Source organism: Anomalospiza imberbis, chromosome 16, assembly GCF_031753505.1.
Source record: "Anomalospiza imberbis isolate Cuckoo-Finch-1a 21T00152 chromosome 16, ASM3175350v1, whole genome shotgun sequence".
NCBI classification, from domain to species: domain Eukaryota; kingdom Metazoa; phylum Chordata; class Aves; order Passeriformes; family Viduidae; genus Anomalospiza; species Anomalospiza imberbis.
Window position 1 is genome coordinate 14,826,749 of NC_089696.1, and position 21,528 is coordinate 14,848,276.

Sequence of the window (21,528 nt, forward strand, 5' to 3'; positions counted from 1 at the left end):
CAGGTTAAACACAGCCTCGGGAAGAGGGAAAAGCTGGTCCTGGGAAAGGAGGGAGCTGAGGAGCATCCCCCAGCCACCAGACTCCCCCCACTGCAGCCAGGGAGGATTCCTGCTGCTCTGGGGTGTCTGTGTGTGCTGCGAGCCTGGCAGGGGAGGGCAGGGATGCCAATGCCATCATTCCAGCCTGGACAGGGGGGACACAGCCAGGGAGACAAGCAGAGAAATGGGAAACGCTTTCGGATATTTTGCAGAAGTGTTTTTTTTTTTGGGGGGGGGGGGGGGTTATGAGTTGTTCCCTGCATCACCTCTGGCTCTGACGCTTCCAGAGGCACAAACTGGGATTTCTGGCTGTGCCCAGTCTGCAGCCCAGCCCCCCTGGCACACACAGCAGCACATCAGGAGCTCCTCCAGAGCCACCCGAGGTGCTCATCCCTGCTCCTGGCAGCTCCAGGAAGGCTCTGCAGCACACACAGGTCACTCTGAGGAGATAATTGCCCAGCAACCCACGCTGTTCTCGGCCTCTCTGGCCCAAAATCATCTCCACAAAGGACTTTCAACTCTTCATCCGGGACAAACGATGCCCTCAGGGTGGATGTTTTGCCCCTGAACCCTTCAGGAACTAAAGGAAAATGCTGATTCTCTCCCATATCCTGTTCTCTCCCCAATGGTTTCATTTATTCCCGTTTATTGATTGGATTTGAGGCAGCTCAGAGCTGGGAAATTCCTGCCTGATGTGCCTGGGGAACAGAGAGCCAGGGATTTGTGCCCCCGATCCCAGCTCTGCTCCAGGTGCAGTTCTGGGAGCTGCCAGCACCCCCTGGCCTCCCACCCCACCCCAATCCAAAGGAAAGAACCAATCCATGTATAGTCATGTCGAGAGACAGGGAATTACAGGATCCATCTGCCTGCAGCAAAGCCAATTCCCTCTGGAGAATATAAAATTAACTCATTTTTTTCTTTTTTTTTTTTTTTTTAATTTGTTTTCTCTTTTTTACTACAGTCACAACTTTCAGACTTGTCTGCATGTGGGACAAGGAGAGGACAAGGACAGGGAGAGAGGAGATATTCATCTGGACAGGGATCAGGCAGGAGAGAAAACTCCTGGGAAAGTGGTCTCCTGGCCCATCCTCCCTGCTCTAAAAAAGCTTTGCCACTGATGCTCCAAGGCCTGTGCACAGTGTTTTTTCCAAATTGGGAGTCAGGCTGTCTTTAGGGCTGTAAACCAGACAGTGCAAACAAAAATAGAGCTGGAAAAAGAATGTGAGCAGGGATGCCAAACCTCCCTCATTTCCAAGAGTCTCGCTCCTCTCACACCAGCTTTCCACCCCACTCCTAAAAAAGCATCCCCATCCCGGGACACAAACCCCAGGAGGAGATGCAAGGTGACATTTTCAACTTCAGTCGTCATTCGGGGAAATCTCACTGTCCCTGGTTAAAGGCTGAGGAAAATCCTTGCCTGGGCTGGCAGCTGGGGGAATGGAGCTGTTCAGGTGCCGGGGGAAGGAGCAGCATTGCCACCCTGAGCATCTTTAATCCCACCTGGCTGGTCCCCCCATGCCTTCACAACGTTTTTCTCAGATTAATCTGCTTTAGAGGTGCAAGGCTCTGCTCCCATTCCCAGTTTTATCATTCCTTGCAATTACTCAAAGCCACTAAAATTGGAAAAGTCTACCAAGATCCTCAACACACCACCAACCCACACGAAATGCCACATCCACTGATTTTTCCAACGTTTTCAGGGATGGTGACCCCACCACTGCCCTGGGCAGCCCCTTCCAGCATTTAACCACCCTTCCAGTGAGGAAATATTTCCTAAAATGCCACCTGACACATCTGGCTGGCACAGAGCACGTTGCAATCCTGGTCTCAGGGAACAAAAAAATCCCAGGAAACACAAGATGGATGCAGAAACATCCTCAGCTGATGGTGTTCCAGCAGTTCCATCCCTCCTGTGTCAACCCCAGCCACTCCTTGCTTCCCAAGGTGCCAAAGTTTTCCTGCCTCAGCCTTTCCCAATTCCCTCTCTGCTCTCCCTGCTTTTGTCCCTGCTTTTTCTGGAGTCTCCTGGGAGGATGGGAGCTGCTGGAGGGACCTGGCTGGGGCACTGTGACATCTCTGGGGTCCCTTACCACAGCTGGCACCGGGCAGACTGTGCCTGGAACTTGTCCTTTGTCACTGAGGGGCTGCCTGTGGAACGCAGATTTGCTCAAAGCCACCCTCACCCTCCTTTCCCAAAGCCAGTCTCAGATGAAAAGCAGGGATCTGGCTGGCAGCAGAAGGCCCAGACCCAACAAAAGCCCCTCTGTGGTGTGGAAGCCACTCCGTGCCCGTGTCCCTCTGCACAAAGCGGCCACACGGTGCCAACCCTGCAGCACATCAGAGCCACTGTCCCAGCAGCAGGGACTGGCTGCCATTTCCACACATTCCTGATGGAATGCAGCTGCCAGGAGCACTCTGCTCTCCTTCTGGGGGCTGGATCCTGCTGGGTTTATTTTACCTGCCAGCTGAAACTCAAACATCCTGGCTGCAGCCGCCAGCTGCCGGCCCCGTGCCACCCCGGGGCTTTGGAGAGGGGGTTGTGTGGGGTCAGGGCACTGGGGATGGATCCAGATGGGAAAAAAAACCCACATCTGGGGCATCCTGCACGCTGTGGGACTGAGCACACCCCCAGGCTGCAGGCAGCAGGGAAAGCTGTCACTGTCACCTGCCTGCCTGCCACTGTCCCTTTCTATCCCAACCCCTCAGCAGAGAGGACAAATAATGGCAGAAGCGAGGGGAAGCAGGCACTGGGAAACGTGCCTGCAGTTCCACAGGGAATTTGGGGATATTCCCATGGCTAATGAGCACATCCAGAGGAAGCAAAGCCCCCACTGCTCTGGCTCTGCCCAGGGTGCCAGCACCAGGGTGAGTTATGACCTCAGCACTGCCCTGCTGAGGTGCTGCTCCTGTCTGCTCCCAGGAAGGGAAGGATCTCTGGGATCTCTTTCCCTTATATAGTAAAAAAAAATATCCCAAGAGAAGGAAAACAGAGCAGGGGAGGAGCCCTTAAATTGGAGAAAAGGGGGAGAGAGGAAGCTCCGTGTGGAAGGACATGGTTTATCCATGACCATGATCCAGCAGCGAGCCAGGACACCTGGATTTTCCTTGCCACCACTTCCTGCTACCCTGCCTCTGATTCCCTCTGAGGTGGGGATAACACCTTCCAGGTGGAAATCTCCACGTGGGAGCTGCTGCTGGCTCTGACCAGGGGGGATCCTCAACCTGGTGCTGACCTGACAGCAAGAGGGCCTGGGTGTGAAATAAAAACATCTTGGGGCACAAAAGATGGAAAACATCCCTTCCTTCCCAAAGTTCCCCAGGAAAAGCCCTTCCCTGAGGTGGAGACAGAATTCAGGTTATCCCCAATTTGTGGAAAATGCAGAATTTCCATCACTGATGTGTTCTCCACTGATCCAACCCAGGCTTGGGGAGAGTTGTCCTCTCACTGCTGGGACCTTGGGGAGGGAGCAGGGGAGGGAGCGCTCGGAATGCAGCTGGCACAGCCCAAACACAACCCAAAGCACTCCTGAGGGCAGCATGAGGCTCACACCATCCACACAACAGCCACAAACACACTGGGCTGAATTTTCACATCCCAGCCTGGGCTGGGGGGATCAGTTTTCCTCAAATCCGGCCATTGTGTGAGTCCTGAAAATTGGATCCTGCAGAAATCTGGAAGGGAGAACAAGTTTTGCCAGCTGAAAGCGCGAATCTCAGCTCAGGGTAGTATTTTATTGACTCACAACTCAAAAGGAATTTCAGCAATTTGCTTCAAACACTGCTGAAAAATCCTGCTCTGCTTTCTGAGTAAGTGCTGAGCTTTCCATGCCAAACCAATTTTTCAAGCCAAAATTGACAAACGCTAAAACAGGACGTCACTGCTGAAGCGAGCGCTACCTTCAATCACGCAGAATGACTTTTTACTCCATAATAATAAAATGTTCTACTCAAAACCAACACTCCTCTCCCTCTGACAAGCCACGGACCACTGGGTGCACCTCAAGGTCAGCTCCTGCTCCAAAGGCAGCTGCTCCCAACGAAACACGCCATGGATGAGGGATCAGAAAAGCAATTAAAAGCTCTTTGAACAGCAATAGCTTGGAACAAATACTAATTTGTACTTCTCTGCTGAGGAGAGAATATAAAATAACGTTTCTAGTGCCATTTGATGTAAATGGAGCTTTTTATGTGGAATCATTACAAGTATCAACAGCTCCTTCAGTGAATTCTTCTGGGAAGCTGAGTGGGGGGCTCATGGATCATTTCCCTCTGCAGGGATAACACCAGCACCTCTCCTGGGCAAATGAGGGGCTCTGTCCTTCTCCTGGATAACCACAGAGCTGGGAATCGAGGCAGCCTGAAGGAGCAGCAATTATTTCCTCAGAGCACTCGGTGATGCTGACTCTGGGGCAAAAAGGAATCGGTTTTCCACTTGGAAACGTCCTGGAACAGGATCCCTGTGCCAGGTATGCCAGCCCACCAGGCCAAAGGTGGTGCCTTTGGAGTGCCCTGTTCCCTGCTCAGTGCTGCAGTGCCATGGCACATTCTCAGATCCTCTGGAGAGCTGTCAGCTGCAATGAATGCAGAACAAAACTCATCCAATGTTCTGAAATCGCCTGGAAGATTAATGCAAGGATCTTGGTACTTGGCTCTCCTCATCCGTGGGAGCGCTCGTTGTGCCGGGGATGAACGGATTAATAAATTAATAAATAAATAAAAAATAAATAAATAAACACAGCACAGGAGGGGAAAAAAAAACAAAACAAAACAACCAAGGGACGACTCCACAGCAGGCAATTAACCTTTGAAATCCAAGCTGTGCTGCTGCTAATGAACAGCACCCTGGAACCTCTGAATTCCCGGCCATGTCCCAGGTGGAGCTGGCTCTGAACCCTGCGGGTGCCCCGGGCAGGATCCGACTGCTCCCAGGGCCTGCAATGCCAAGGAAACACTTCCCATCAGCAGCTGCCCCATCTCCTGCCACCACGGGGCTCTGCTGCCCTGAGAAAAGCTCTGCAAAGCAGTTCTGGCATCTCCTCATTTCCCCAGGAACCGTCCTGGCCACAGGCACGGGACAGGATCCCCTGGAGGGTTGGGAACCATGGTTTGGAACAGGTGGTAGGGAGAGATTCTCCCCTGGGAGGGTGGGCAGGCCCTGGCACAGATTCCCAGAGAGGCTGTGGCTGCCCTGGGAGTGTCCAGCTCCAGGCTGGATGAGGTTTGGAGCAGCCTGGGATGGTGGAAGGTGTCCCTGCCGTGGCTGGGGGGGAATGAGATGCTGATATTTCAAGTCCCTTCCAACCCAAACCATTCCATGATTCCATGACTTCACCCAAGCCACGTGCACTAAAGGGGGTGGTGCCATTTAGCCAAGAGCAGCCAGGTGAGCAGACTGGTGGGAATTTCACATTCCCGTAAAAACCCAGACTGAAGTCCTGAGGGGCCTTGGACGTGGCCAGGGCTCTCTTTGTCTGGAGGCTGTGGCAGCACAACCTCAGCTCCTCCTGATCTCTGCTCCGACAGCGACGGGATCCAGGGAATGGGATGAAGTTGTCCCACAGGAGGGATTTAGGTTGGATTTTAGGGAAAGGTTCTTCCCCAGAGGGTGCTGGGCACTGTCCAGGCTCCCCAGGGAATGGGCACGGCCCCGAGGCTGCCAGAGCTCCAGGAGGGTTTGGACAGTGCTCCAGGGATGCCCAGGGTGGGGTTGTTGGGTCTGTGCAGGGTTGGATGATCCCTGAGGATCCCTCCTAACTCAGGATGTTCTGTGATTCCGAAGACAGAGAAGTCCCAGGAGCCCGGGGGGTTTTGACTCCAGCCTGGCACCTTCCAGCCACGATTCCCTCATCCACAGGACCTGGACAATGATGCTCCACTGCCTCAAGAGGGCTCCGTGAGACCTCTCTGCAGAGCTCTGCCGCGTCCCAGGATGAGAGGAGGAGCAGCAGGAGCAGCCCTGCCCCATCTCTCCTCAGAACCCCTCGCCTTTCCCACCCGCACACACCGCGCTGATGCTTTGGCTCTGATCAGCTCCAATAAAAATCGATTTTCTGCGTCCATCTATCTGCAAAGCCACTGGGGACTACGAAGAAGTTGGGGAAAAAAAAAAAAAAGAAAAAAAAAAAAGCAAGAAGCCATGAATAAATTTTATAAACGGGATTGGGCATTTCCCTATGGACACTGAGGATTGGGATGGGCTTCCCTGGGGTTGCTGCTCTGGTTTGTTTGCAGTTTGATCCAGCCACAAAACGGCCTAAAAAAAGTGGTCAAAGTCAAGAGCAGAGAAGCTGCTGAAGCTCCTTCACTCTGAATAAATGGTGGGAAGTGTTGGTGGGACATGTTTCCTAGAGAAGTGGTGGATGTCCCATCCCTGGACGTGTCCAAGGCCAAGTTGGATAGGGAACAACCTGGCACAGTGGAAGGTGTCTCTGCCCATGGCAAAGTGGATGAACTTTAAAATTGCAAGCCATTCCAGGATTCTGTGATTGTGTTTTGCTGGGATCCAGCAGAGCCCTTCCTATGCAGCCACCAGCAGAGCACAGGCTTCCCTGGATTCCCTAAAAACTGCTCTTGGAGTAACATGGAACAGCTTGGTGGGAGCAAGGAAAACAGAGGAGAGCCACAGAGCAGCTCCTAAATCCTTTTAAAGTGGGGAATGGCTTCCAGATTTGGGAGGATGGAGAAGACAACAACGGCAACACCCACACCTGGTTACAGCCTGGAGAGGCTCAGAACTTCCCACCTGGAATTCTCTGGGAGCAGATGCTGGGCAGCACCCAGAAAGCTCTGATCCCACTGTTTTTCCTGTCAGGCTCACGACCCCAAAGGGAGCCTTTCCCTCTCCCTCCACCCCAACACCACACTGTGGCTCCGGGACACTTTGCCCAGACACCTCCTCCTGCTCTCCACACGAAGCAGCCCCACCCCGAGCCCTGCAGCCAATTCTCACACGAGGGGGGCTCCCAAATCCCCCCGCTTTGCCCACAGAAGCCACAGAGCTTTGTGCCAAAAGCTGGAGCAGTTTCCTGTTGGACTTGGACAGTGCCTCAGCCCCTGGGACACGGCTGGGAGGAGAGGCCTTGGGCGAGGTGTCACCACGCTGGGCTCTGACACTCCACAACTCATTATCCCAGTGTCCCAGGCACGTGGGAGAACTTTTCCAGGTTTCACTTCCATTTTCCTCCCTTTTTATTGGGCAGTGACTGCGAGCAGAGCTGGCAGGAATCTGCCACTCCACAGCCAAAAAGCTTCGGAATCTTTATTGCCATTGGCTTTGAGATGCCCTAAAGCCAAGCTTTTACAAGGTAAAATCCAATAAAAGCCAGCCAGCTACAGCTCTCCTTTGTTAGCAGCAAGGCTGTAATTATCCCAATTCGCCTTTATGGGACTGACTGGGGACACACTCCATGTGATCCCTGGATTTTCTCCTGCTGCCTGCCTCAGGTTTTCCCCAAGCTCCCATCACAGCAAAATCCAAGGGCTGACAAAGCTGTATCTGCCTGACAAAAGAGTATCCATGCAGAAATGAGGGATGAATGGCCTATTCAGAAGGCACTGACAAGGTGTATTTCCCAATTTTAGAACTTCTTGTGGAACAACGAAGCAGGATTCAACAGGGAGCTGACAGGGACAGCTCAATCTCTGCTGGATTTGGACACTTTGCTGTAATTCTGATTTGTCGTTCACGGCTGAGGTTGTTTTAGCTGAGTCCTATTTTTTTTTTTTTTTTTGAAAGAAAATAAGTCTTAACCTAAAATAGGGGAGGTTAAAGCACAGAAGCGCAGAGAAAATGAAGTAGCAGCACTCCAGAGGGTTTTTTGTCATGGTCCTGAGCAGTGCTTAATCCTGGGAAATGATGGAGAAGGAGCTGCAGAGCCTCTTGTCCTGCCTTTGGGTGGATTATGCTGCTCTGCCTTTCCTCCTCATTCCCAAACAGACAGACATGGAAGAGAGGAGGAGCAGCTTTAAAAATAACCCTGACCTGGTCATGACCCTGCAGGGAAGGTTTTGGGGAAGCACTGGATGCCTTTGATCCCAGAAAAACAGATCCTGGCCTCATTGGGATGCGTTTCCTGCACCTGACACAGAGGTGACACGAGAAATTCCCGAGCACGCCTCTGCAAAACAGTGGAAAATCCCCAATTTTTCCAAGCAAGAATAGCCCAGAAGAACAGAACTTTGTCAGGGTGACCAAGTGGAGATGCTCTCCTGTCTCAGCTTCCTCTCCCATGGCACAGCCCCTCCAGTCCCAAGCTGACCTCAGCTGCCACCCCAACACTGGGAAGAATGGCACCATTCCTCTTCCCTCCCTCCAAAAACTTCTACAAAGTCCTACTCACACCCTGTGAGAGCAAATTAAAGGGTTTGGAGCCTTCAGGGACGCCCTAATTTCTCTTTCTTTGTTGCTTTTAGTATTGCCTGATAGTTTAAGTCTTATTTGAAGGTCCAGATCAAAGAAGAAATTTCTGCCTGGGTTATCTCCAGCACAACCATCAGACCAAAGGTATTTCCACCACAAATATTCCTATTTGTATGAATAATTCCCAGCCAACGAGCAGCCAGGCTCTGAGCAGACACATCCAACACACACATCTCAGCTCTGCACACCCCCAGCAGCACTTCCAGCTGTCCCACACCCCTAAGGCTTCTCCTGCTCCTCATGGGATCATCTTCAGCCCCATTTCCAACCACGAAAATCCTCGTTTCTCCTGAAATCACTTTAGAGTCACCCCAAGCCACCCCTCCAGGAGCACCCAAACCCTGAGGAGCCTCTGAGGTCACTCACCTGCTCGTGGTACTCGATGCCCATGCTGAGGGTGTTGATGAGGATGGCGATCATGATCCCGCGGTTGAAGTATTTGCTCTCCACGATCCTTTTGAGTTTGGTGCCGAACGCCTTCCAGAGTTTCATCACCTTGTTCCTCTCCTTGGCTTTCTTCTTCTTCCTCCTCCTCCTGCCCCGCTGCTGCTGCAGCTGGTCCCGGTGGTCACCGTGCCGCAGGTCCTGCGTGAACTCGTAGACGCCGTTGCTGTCGGAGTCGCCGTTGCTGTCGGAGTCACTGAGGGCAAACTCGGGGTCGTCCAGGAGGCTGGCGCAGAAGGGACAGTCCTGCAGCTCGCAGCTCAGCCCGGGGCCACCAGGGCTGGGCAGAGCCCCGGCCGCGCTCAGCCCCGACAGCCGGCTGGGCGTCCGGCGGAGACCTGCGGGGACAAGGGCACCGTGAGACACCACTGAGAGCCACCATGCACCAAGAGCCACCATGAGACACCGGGAGAGACCAGGAGCCACTGAGAGACACTACTGAGAACTCACTACCATGAGACACTGAGAGACACCAAGAGCCACTGAGAGCCACCATGAGACACCGGGAGACACCATGCACTGAGAGCCACCGTGAGACACTGAGACACTGCTGAGAGCCACCATGCACCAAGAACCATTGTGAGACACCAAGACACCACTGAGAGCCACCACGAGACACCACCAAGAGCCACTATGCACTGAGAGCCGCCACTGAGAGACACCATGCACCAAGACCCACTGCTGAGAGCCACCATGCGACACCACTGAGAGCCACCACGCACTGAGAGCCACCAAGGACAGGGACAAGAGTAACTGGGATGATTTGGGTGGAACGGCACCCAGATTTTATTTCCTCATATTTAGGAGTCCAATCCTTAAGTTTCCTCATATTTAGGAACCTTATTCTCAGTCTCCTTATATTTAGGAACCAGATATTAATGGCACGAGCATGGGATCCTTCCCACAGAATTCTGTTTAAGCATCAATTCCTTGAGGTTCATGGACACAAGGCAAAGGGACAATTTCCCCCTCTCACAGAACCATGGGAAAGACCTCTAAGCTCACCAAGTCCATGAAGCCATATCCATGAGTGCCACCTCCACTTGTGGTCCCTGTCTGGAGCTGGGATGGCGACCACTTGGATGAGTTTTGGGGAGCCCATTCTAAAAGCAGTGGCTGCTCCTGGCTCTGAGCCCTGGAGCTTGGAGCTCACCCAGCAGGAAAGCTGATTCCAACCCTAGCTCCAAGCCAAGCCGACGCAACCCTTCGCTGGAAAACCGGGATGTGACGAGTCAAAACACACTTTCCTCGCCGGAATGTCACGTGGGTGTCAGTGGCCTTCAGAAGGGCCTTGGAGGACAGGCCTGGCTCCTGGGCATTGCGTCAGAGCCACCGCCGGGATCGGGAATGTTTTGCCCCTTGCACGGCGTTCCTGCTCGGGACTGAGCCAAGGGGGGAAGGCTCAGCCCAGCCCCGGCAGCAGCACAGGGAGGGGGTTTGCCAGATGGCTTTTAATGCTATCAAAGTGTTAAAAATGATATGAAAAGCCCTGGCGCCGCAGATGTCTTCAAAATACCAGAGTCTCCTTGGCTGCCTGCTAAAATAACCTCCAGCATTGCAGGGCACGGGAACACGGGGAACAGGCTGTACTCGGAGCTCTTCAAATCCACAACAAAAGAGGCAGGAGAATGCTCTCTCCCACCACTGCATCCTGCCCAGCAGACACCAACCTGGCCTCCAGCTGGGGCTGGGAGAGCCCGGGCTGTTAATGCTCCTTAAAGCTCTCAATTAACACTTCTGTGCTCTCCCTGCACAAGTCTTGCACTGAACACGCTCTGCTTGCTGGCTTGGGAGGAGAGGAGAGAATTAAAGGCTCTTTGTTTCCCCCCAAAAAGGCTGAGGGAGGGTTGGGAGAGCTTGGGATTCTTGCTCATGGCTCCTTTGCTGAGTTTTAGGGATGGAGAAATGGGAACTGGGGGCTGTGCCTGGCAGAGCTCCACGCCGGCACCTTAAAGATCATCCCAAAGCCTGGAAGTCACATCCAGCACCCCTGGAAGTCACATCCATCACTCCTGGTGCAGAACTGACCCTGACTCAGCCCCGCAGGAATGGCTGAGTGGGAAGAAGGGCCTGGAAAGAGGCAGATCCATGGAAGGGAAGAGCTGGGCACTCACAGGGTCTCCAGGTCTGCCCCAAATCCCTCCCCAGCCCATTTCCCTCAGGGGATGGATGAGCAGCCTCTCCCCTCCTTCCAGCCCTTCCCAGCTGTGAGCACACTTCTGGAAGAGACAAAACAATTCCAGGAGATTTGTTTAAAGCATTTTGGCATCCTCTGGGCTGAAATCCCTCTGTGGAAAGAGGACACTGTAATTGCATTATTAATGACAACTCAATCTAATCCCAGCTTTCAAAGAACTACCCCAGGCTGCAGGAAAATCTCCTAAATCACCGAGGTGGCTCGAGGATGTCACAGTTGGGACTGAGATTTGGGCCTTTCTTCTCCTAAAAAGGACCCCAGCAGCAAGCAGGAGGATCCAAACTCTGACTTCAACAGCTCTCCTGCTCCTTTCTTTCCAAGTTCCAGCCTTCTGCAGAGCCTGAGTTTTTATCTCAAGGTAAAAACGCATTCTCCTAAAAACCTTCATTAATTGGCACAGCTAAGGATGAAGCAGTGATTTATAAAAAGTCCTTGCTGAACAACAGAACTGTTGGCAGTAACCTTGCCCCCCGTGCCAAGCTCCCGAGCGTTCGGAAGCGCCTGCCCGAGGCAGTTCCTATAAACAATCCACTTTTACCCTTTTGTGTGGTCTTTAAAAACAACAAAATTAACAAAACAAAGGCAAGGCTCCCGAACTCTCTGTCAAGCAAGCTTTCCTGTGACCCCCCCCCCCCCACACCCAAGCCAGGCTTGGTATTTTTTCAGCACATCCATCACCAGGATAAATATTTGTGTCCATGCAGACGCAAATAAACAGTTTTGGAAAACACAGGCATTGAAAAACCAAATGACGAGTTTGGCTTAAAGAGATTAAAAAATAGATGCTGGATCTTTGTGACTTTTCACTGTTGGAGGGCTTAAGAGTATTTTGCAGCTTTTAGCTCCAGCCACGAGGACTGGAAAAACATTTTATAAAATAGAAATCCAAGTGTTGCGTGTAATCACTGCTCCAGGGGGTGATTTATATGTGAGGGGAGATAAAACCTCCCTGCCTGTGCTGGGGTGGCTGCATCCGTGCACAGAGGATGGGACAGAGGCACTGAACAGTTCCCCAAAATGCTCCCCAGATTGAATGGAGCCCCAAATCTGCAGGAGAACTCACTTCCACATTTCTTCTGCACACAGGGAAAGCCTGAGATGTGCAGCTCTGCTCCTGTCCTGCCCTCCACACGTCTTCTGAGCACTGAAACTGCTGCTCCTCCTTGCCAAAAAGAGACTCAGAGGCTCCTGGGCCCATCAGAGCAGAACTGGAAGCGTCTGGTTCGAGTTCTTTCAGTGCCTGCCTGTTTTAAACATCTCAGTTTGCTTTATCTTGTGCTTCTCCTGCAGATTCCACCTGCTCATCCTCTTCCAGGCACCATCTCCCAGCCCCTGGGGCCTCTCTGCTGGAGCTCCAGCATCCACTGCAGGTGTAATCCCAGGGGCTGCAGAGCTCTGGGAAGAGTGGGAGCACCTCCAGGATATCACAAAGCACACGAGACCTCAAATCCTGATTTTGTAACCACAGCAGAGAGGCCTCCAGAGTGGCCTGGACCATCCATGACGGTAAATCCAAGGATTTACCTGCCCCACCTCTGGCTCCAGCACACTCCCATCATCCCAGCCCTCAGCACCACGCAGAGCTGCCACTAAAACCTCGCCTCTTGAGCCATTTGCCCTTCTCCCAAAAAAACCCCAGCTCGGTTGCCCTTACCATGCTCTCCCACCAGCTGCTGCAGCTTCCCGTACGAATCCAGGCCCAGATTCCCCGGGCTGTTCCCCGCGGCCACCGGAGAACTCCCGTTCTTCTTCCCTTTGGGCAGCGCCGCCGAGCCGCCCTTGCCGCCGGGGGAGGGCAGGATGGTGGGGTAGTTCATGCTGCCGTGGCTGCCCAGCCCGGCCACTTTGCTGCCCACAGGGCTACTGGTGGCCTTGCAGCCTCCGGGGGGCCCCTCCACGTGGCAGTCGGCGTGGTAGATGCTGTGCACGGCCCCGGCGGGGCCCGGCGGCCTGGGCGAGGCGGGCGGGGGCAGCATCAGCTGCCGGCCAGGCTTCATCACCTGCAGCTCCAGCTCGCAGATCTCGGGGTTGGCACGAGGCCCCCGCGGGCTCCCGTTGCTGATGTGGTAGTGGTGGTGGTGGTGGTGGTGGTGGTGGTGGATCAGGTGGTGGATGGAGGTGATTCTCCTCCTGCCCCGCTGGCTCTGCCCGCCGCCGCCGCTGCTGTTGGGGTTGACTTTTTTGCGGCGTTTGCTCTGCCAGTTGTTGTAGAGGCGGATGGTCCTTCTCTTCACCTTCCTGAAGATGTGGCAGATGTACTTGAGCAGCTCCTCGTAGCAGCTGCCCGGCTCCGAGAAGCTGGCGATGGTGCTGTCGTTGGACAGGTAGCGCGCCCGCTGCTCCTGCATCAGCTGGTTCTCCCGCTGCTTGGTCTCTGAAAATTGGGTGGCGATCACCACCAGGCACAGGTTGATCATGAAGAAGGAGCCAACCTGGGGGGGAGGACAGGGGGAGGAGTCAGCAGGGATGGCACGCAGCGAGGGAAGCTCCTCGCCGCCACACACGGTTCTCGGCAATCCTGGGATTTCCAAACGCGCCAAATCCCAGGGCTGCTCGCCAAATGTGCTGTCAACGTGTGCCTGAGCTGCTAAATCTGCTCTGAAGCATGATCAATTATTTTAGCAACAGCCTTCTCCACCCTCCTCTCCACCAAGCAGTGACATTTGCTAACACGGGTGCAGGAAACACACACGGTCCCCAGCGCAGCGTTGCTTTGGACATTCACAGAATCACAGGATGAACCAGGCTGGAAAAGACCTTTGGGATCATTGAGTCCAACCTATGACCTAACACCTCCTCATCAACCAAACCATGGCCCCGAGAGCCACATTTTCCCCTCCTGGTCTTGTTAAACTCATCCAGGGACGGTGACTCCACACCCCCTCCCTGGGCAGACCATTCCAGTGCCCAATCACTCTTTCAGTGAAGAACCTTTTCCTGAAATTCGGCCAACCTGCAGGGAAAGATGATTTCAAGTCCAATTTGTGCTGGTTTGAAACATCCTCTTTTCTTCAATCATTTCACGCCCCAAGAGTGTGAAATCATTTTGGGGGTACGGTCAGGGCCCATGGACCTGTGACCTGGTGCTCCTGAGGCTCCCTGACACAGAAAAGCATCTCCAGGACACTCAGTGCTCCCGAGGGGCTGATTCAGTCTCTGGGTGAGCTGACACATTCTTGGGTGACACCAAGTTCTCAAAATGACGTCCCAAGGACAAGAATGTGACGTGACCAAAAGCTGCATCCTCCCCTCAGCTGTGGTGCCCACAAAGTGATTTTTCACCACCCAGGTTCCTAAATCAGCCAAAGGGAAATGCCAAATGTTCCCAGCAGGGAATTGGTGCCCTGAGAGGTGAAAAGGGAGTGACTTCAGGGCAGGACCAGCCCTGGGCATGGATGGATTGAACCTGGAATTGTCTGGTGAATCCTCAGGGAAGCTGTGTGGAGATGGTTTGTGGTGCTGCTCTCCAGTGTCACATCAGCCTGGATGCTGCCAGAGAAGCAGCAGAGGTGCCTTTCCCAGCTCCAGGTGACTTGGGCAGGAGTCACCTTCTGGCTTTTCCACATGGATCCACTTGGAGAGAACAGCTCAGGGGAGTGGAGCGTGAATCTCTGCTCATGGCCCATTGCTCCAGCTCAGAAATCCCTGACTGCTCCAGGGCACTCTCACCCTGCTCTCATCCAGGTTTTCCCACTGCTGCTGGGAACTGGTTGGACTTCCCAAGGCCTCCAAACCCACCCTGACAAGGACAGGGCTACCTGGAAGGACTATCCAGTCACAAAATCACTTTTAAACACCATCCCACGTCCTGCCTGAAATCTTTGTGGTACCTTCCCCTCCTGCCTTAAATATTTCAATTTTCCACTTCTTGGAGGAGGTTGTGCCCTTTGGAAAACCAGAACCTTGTGGAGATGGACTGGCAGCTTCTGGAGACAACCCCCAGCAGCTCCAGCAGGTGATATTTTGTTTTTAGGAATGTGGGAGCTCAGAGAGGTGCACTGCTGCTATGAGAATTATTATTATTTAAAGGGTTCCAGGTGAAATTCAAAGGTTTGAGGGCCCTCCAAAGAAACGAGGCTCCCTCTGGCACATGGAGGAGGTTAAAGGAGGAGAAACCTGGATTTTTGGGCACAGACACATCCAGGTCACAAGACCAAGAGTGGGAAGGCAAGAGGGAGGGAAAGCCCTGAATCCTACCTGGTTCTTCCCTGTGGAAAAAAACAGGGAACAACTTCACCCCCCAAGGACAAGGAATAGGAGAATCTGCCAAGCCATACTTACTATGATAAGCAATATAAAATATATAAAATTGTAAAAAGAGTGTGCATCCATCACATAATACATGATGTCCACCCATCCTTCCAGGGTTATCACCTACAGGGAGACAGAGAAAAAGAGTGTGAGGAAAAAAGTCACCCCAAAAAGTTGTTAAATATCAATTTTCCCATAGTGCCAGGTACCCATCCCTCCACAGAAACTCTCGGGATCCATCCCAAGTTTGTTTGAGAGAGAAGGAATGTGGCCAAAGGACTGGCCTGAGGTTCCTACAGGAACCTGGTACAATTAAAACCATGAAACATTCACATAAACCACCTGAAACACTGGTTCTGAGGCAAAGAAATTCCAAGGAGGGATTAATTCCGCCCCCCCCCCCCCAAAAAAAAAAAAAAAACCTCTTTCCCTGCAGAGATCTGGAGTTTTCCCTAAAGCTGCTGGTTTTGTAATGTAACCCAGAAAATTCCCACATTTTTGACATAATTTTGTTTCTGCAAACCCCATTTCCTTGTTGATTCCTCCTGGCTCAGCATTCCAACTGCACCACCACTATCATAGTGGGAGAGCATCTGAATGGAAGAGAGGCTTTAATTAAATGTAGACTTGATTTAAGGCTCGTTTTCTCAGCCTTCCTTCCACTAAAAAAAGCAGCTGAGGGTTTAATTAACACCACCCAGGCTGTGTGCGGAGCAAAGCGAGCTCTGCCACGTAATTTACACTTTTTATTTAGATAAAATACCCCAAACTTCCAGTGCTGGCTTGCTACTAGAGCTGAAATTGCATCCTGGAATTGCAATTTCCATCAGAATCCGAGCTCCTGTCTGAACCCACTCCCAGTAACATCCCCCATGTGAGCCTGGGGGGTCTTGGCAAACCCCACAACTGCTCCTGTCCCAATTTCAGTGGCATCATTCCTGATTTAAACCATGTTTGCAGGGAAGGAATTGCTGTGGGAAGGGAAGGCTCAGACCTTGTGGGTGTAGGGGATTTCCTGCCTGGTGTGTCCCCAAAAGCTGATCCATAAACCCTGAAGCAGTGAATAAAACCTTGCAGGGAAGTCAGGCATGAATCCATGAATTCCTTGTTTTTTTTTTTTTTTTACTCAAGGAACAGAAGAAAACTCCTGGATAAGGATCTTCAGGACACGACCACGCAAAACCATCAGAACCCACAGAGCAGCTCGGGGCTGCTGCTGCCTCTTTGGGATTTCTCACCCTCAATTCCAAATGTTTTCCCAGCAAGTTTCCGAGCTTCTTCCCGTGTGGAAGCTCGTGGAGGTTCACCCCACTGAGTGAGGAGGAGCACAGCTGAAGCCAACCAAGCTCATCTGCCAAGGAGATCATTTGTGAAATTTGTCTCTGCAGCTGTTTCCCATGTCAGGGCTGTTAAAGGCCCGTGGGGATCGGGTCTGACACCTTGGCTGCTTTTACAAACTGCTCCTCCTCACATCCCTCAGCTGCTCTTCCACATCCCACCCTCGCTGATCAGCCACCACTCAGCAAAGCTTTGCTTCCCAGAATTCCAGAGTGGTTCAGGCTGGAAAGGACCTCAAAGCCCATCCATCCCAGCCCTGCCATGGCAGGGACACCCTCCCACTGTGCCAGGCTGCTCCAAACCCCGTCCAGCTTGGCCTGGGACACTGCCAGGGCTGGAGCAGCCACAGCTTCTCTGGGAATTTCATTCCAGCCTCACAAGGAAGAATTTCTCCCCAAAATCCCACCTAACCCTGCCCTCTGGCAGCTTAAAACCACTGCCCCTTGTCCTGCCACAAGCAGCTTTGACAAAACCCCAGAGAATTCTTTACTCATCATTAACCCCAGGGATCAATCCGTGGCAGTTTTTTATCCCCCTTTTCCCCGTGGTGGTGTTATTCCCAGTGGGAAGGAGTTAAGCTGCCTGGGTGTTCATCCATGAGGAACAGCCAAGCAATCAAACCCCTCCTGCCCTTTCCTGCCCCTCCCTGAGCACATTTCTGGAGAACAAAGTCCTTTTGGGGCAGGTCCCTGCTCTGTGAGGGCTTTGTGCACAGCTGAGCCTCCCACAGCCTTTAGGGGAACAGAGGGATCTCGCCAGGAGGTGACACCAAATCTCTGCCCCTTACCCAGGAATTATTTCCTTTGTGCTGCCCCGGCTCCCTCCCTCACTCCCCTCTGCATGCACAGAAGGTTCTCCAGCCATTCCCAATGAGGGATGAAAAACCAGCCCAGGGACCCCAAAAATATGGGATGCACCTCTACACTGGATTTGGATTTAGCTGGAAATCCTCAAATCCGATGGATTAAACCCATTAAACACAGAGGAAAAAAAAAAAAAAAAAGTAGTCACCTGAGGGCTTCTGAGCCAGCACTGAGGGCCCACCAACCCTTGGAGGGATATTTTTGTTGCATGAGAGGCAGCATTTCCCACAAGAATCAATCAACACCCCCTGTTCCTCCTCTGGAGGGTGAAAATGCTCTTCCAGCTCTCTGAATATTCCAGGTGTAATTAGAATTTGTGTTATTTACTGCTCATTTGTAGAGCAGGGGGATGCAAGAGGGACAAAGAGACCTCTGGGGTTTGCCCTGGTGTTCGACCCCTTGGGGGATTCATTCCTGGCCTCCCAGGGCTGCCAGGATCCAGGAGCAGCAGCCCTCCTAGGAAAGAGGAGGCTCCTAGACATCCAGTGGTGTTTTTAATCCCAAAGCTCTGGGGAAACGCAGGACAACACGTGCACAGCCACCTGCAAGGGCTGGGCTCCTTCCAGCCTCATCCCTGCTGGATTTCAAGGACTTGCCGAGGTCATTTGTCCCTGATCCAAGGAAAAATGCACATCCCCAGCAAGGCCCTGGTGGCAATGGGAACCAGAGCACCAGGACTTGCCAACAGCTGCTTTATAAACCCCAGCTAAAGCCTTTAACTGGTTTTGGAAGCCAAACTGGGGCACCTGCGCAAGGTTTGCTGCATTGATCCCACCCGTGTCTCCTCAGACCAGCTGAGCTCCCATCTCTGAAGTGTTCCAGGCCAGCTTGGATGGGCTTGGAGCAGCCTGGGGGAGTGGAAGGTGTCCCTGTCCAAACTGGAGGGGGCTTTTTCCCAGCCCAAAGCCCTGTGGGATTCCATGAGGGAGAACCAGCAGCTCTCCCCATGCCCCCAGGAACTCCAGGATGTTTTTTCAGCTCTGCTTTGCTTATTCCACTTTCTCTTCTCTCCATCCCCACTCTGATTAATCCACTTAACTGCCCCTCCAAGCCCTCCAGGGATGTCTCCCAAAGCCCTGGAGCACCTTCCTGGTGCTTCCCAGTCTGGGCAATCCCTTCTCAGTAATTAAAGCCAGCTCAAGCCCTGCCTGTTCACACGGAGCCCCGTTAAAGAGCCTCTCCAAAGGCTCCAGTTCAAAGGCTCCCACCAAGGCAACCCACAATTATTTATCAGCGGGATAAGAGGGTGAGAACTCGCTCCTAATTCGGCTCTGATGGGAAAGATGTGCAAGGCACAGGAAAATCAGCAGCTGCAGGGCCAGAGCTGGGAGATTCAATTAAGATGATTGGCAGGGTGGTGCTGGAGGTGCTGCTCCTGCTCCACACCTGGGAGGGACCTGGGAAGAGAATTCTGCCTTGCCAGGAGAACAGGGCTGTCCTCTCACCCCACTCAGCTCCTGGGTGATGCTCAGGTCCCTCCCTGCTCCTCCAGTTCTTTACCCCTTCCCCCAGGGCTGGGATAAATAATTTCTTTCCCATTAATACCAGTAAATCTCTCAGTTTTGTCCAGTTCTCTCTCCCCTCACTGTAAGAACAGAAAACTCCCTCAGGGGAACGCACAGACAGGTTTTGATTTCACCGATGCTTGGCTTGAACACTTGCTGAGCACCTGAGTCACAGGAGCAGGATGAGTGTGGACAAAACCCAATCAGATTTAATTTTTTTAGGTCTTTGCTGATTCTGATCCCCCTGCTCTGCTCATGCCACAGTAATTTCATCAGCTGTAATAAAGATGCTCGTCTGACTTATAGGAGAGTAATTGGGGACAGAATCAGATCTTCTAGGCAAGCTAATCAGAGTCAATCTAAAATTCCAGAGTGAAAATCACGAGGGAAATGGAGATTAAAGACACTGGCAATTAACTCAGACCTCCTCGGTGCTCCCAGGGAGGCAGCAGGTTTACACTGCTTTTTCTGGGGTCACTTCAGAGCTTGCACAGAACGATTTCTTTTATTGTGTCGAGAAGTTTTCATCATGAACCCTCTTTTCTTTGAGCTCTGCCAAAATCTTTGCAAGTTCTTGGCTGCAGCCGACTCGAGAGCGGGACGGGTTTTTTTGCTTCAGTGTCAGATAACAAAGAGCAAAAAGAATCATCCAGGGGAGAAAACCTCGTTCAAACTCCAGCTTCCATTAGTCAAGGACTGGATTCCTGGCTGCTGGAAAGCACCAAGGGCTGGTGCCAGAGCTGCAGCTCCAAACCCACCTCCAGGTACCACTGATCAGTCGAGGGAAGGTTGGAAAATCACCGTGTGCAGCGAGGGAAGATCAGAACCCAGTGCAGAGCACACAAAACTCCAGCCTGGAGCTGTCTCATGGCAAGATTTCCCTGCTCTGATTACTTGAACAAACTTCATTTGGAGTGACAGCCTCCCTGAGCAAGCACCCAAGATCAGCATCTCTCCCTTATTAAAATCCTGATAAAATACAGCTCTGGCAACCAGAAATTCCTTCTGATTCCAGGATTGCAGCTGCTGGCTGAGCTCAGAGCCTGGCTGAGGCAGGAGATACTCTGGAAACCCAGAGAAACCCACATGTGAAGACTTCATCTTGACTGACATCTCTAATTTACACTCAGCTGCTTTTTCTTCAGCCCAAATTGGGTCCTTTGGGGAAAAAAAAATGGGAATTATCTGCATCCAAATCAATTATCCTGAACCCAACAGCAACTCTGAGGATGGCCATGAGTGTTTGGGGTCATTTAGTTTTTATCTCCTCATTCCCCTGGCCCTGCTGCCAGGCTTTTCTGATATTTTATTTTCATCAAACGTATCAAGATGGGATCCAGTGCTATAAATTGTGAGAGTTATTAATTACCCTGATGGCTTCAGGAAGTTTTATAAGGCCTTTAGCCTCCATTTCTGAAAGCCTCTTATCTGAATTCCACCCTCTTGGGCAACATGGATTTGGCTCCCAAGCACTGCCCAGTGCATATTCCAGGGAATATTCCACAGGCAGAGCGAGCTTGGCAGATAATCAGATCCCTATTTTTGAAGCCAACGTCACAATTTTAATTATTTCCTCCCGAAACATCTCGTTAAGGAACCTCTGTGGCCAGAAAAACAGGTTTATTACATTGAGTAACATCCTTTGAACAGATGCTTTTCCTTTCACTTCGAGGCCTTATCATTTCTTTATAAATTGAGCCTTGCAAAGCAGGAATCTGCTCTGAAAAGTGGCCCTAAATAATGGGAAAAAAGGAAATTTTGCTTGTGCTCCTGACCTGTCGAACCTGTTCCCATAAATGCGAGGCCTGGGCAGTGCTGGCAGTTCTTGGTGGATTTTGAGAAGCAAAGTGGGAAATGAAGCATGGGGTAAAGTCAGACACGTCACTGATGCTGTTGTTTGTCACCCAAAACCTCATGGAATTGTAGCTCTGGGATCAAGACCAGCCCAAATCCCAAGTTTGGCTCCAAAGGGAAGGTGAATTGTTGTTGTTTCACACTAAACAATGCAAGGCTCCCACCCGACAGCAAAACCCTCCCAGATTTCCCTCAGCTGCTGCTCCAACAAATCCCATCCCAGCCCGCATTCCCGAGTCGGGTTTGCTGGGAGGGTGATCCCGTGTCCCCGTGGTTTGTGTGAAGGATCCTTGGCAAAGGGAAGGGGTTTAACTGTTCAGCTGTAGCACCGTGGGCACAGGGAGCCCCACAAATCCCAGATTTCTGGCAGAGCCAAGCTGGGGGAGGAAGGGTTTGCCATGAGGGGAAGGGAAGGAAAGGCAGGCTGAGATCTTTGCTTTCAGCTGAGGGGATTTTACAACTGATTCCAAATCATATCCGGCAGGACCGGGGTCACAGGCTGGGAATTCAGGGGGAAGGAGCTGCACCTTTGGCTCAGGGGAAAGGTCACAGAGCAGATTTGGGGCAACCGAAGCAAAGTGAGATTTCCCTGTGAGAATTGTGGACTTTTGGAATATC

The 21,528-nt window shown here is 52.2% G+C and overlaps 1 protein-coding gene across 3 annotated transcripts in view; it reads right to left on the bottom strand.

The window, feature by feature from the left end:
- CACNA1H (calcium voltage-gated channel subunit alpha1 H) overlaps positions 1–21,528 on the bottom strand; it is a 158,122-nt gene that overhangs the window by 65,705 nt on the left and 70,889 nt on the right. For all 3 annotated transcript variants that reach the window (XM_068207249.1, XM_068207250.1, XM_068207251.1), the window contains 3 exons: positions 15,381–15,473; positions 12,754–13,531; positions 8,825–9,240 (listed from right to left, as the gene is read on the bottom strand). In XM_068207249.1, the coding sequence (XP_068063350.1) occupies positions 8,825–9,240; positions 12,754–13,531; positions 15,381–15,473 (1,287 nt within the window). The remainder of the gene's footprint in view (positions 1–8,824; positions 9,241–12,753; positions 13,532–15,380; positions 15,474–21,528) is intronic.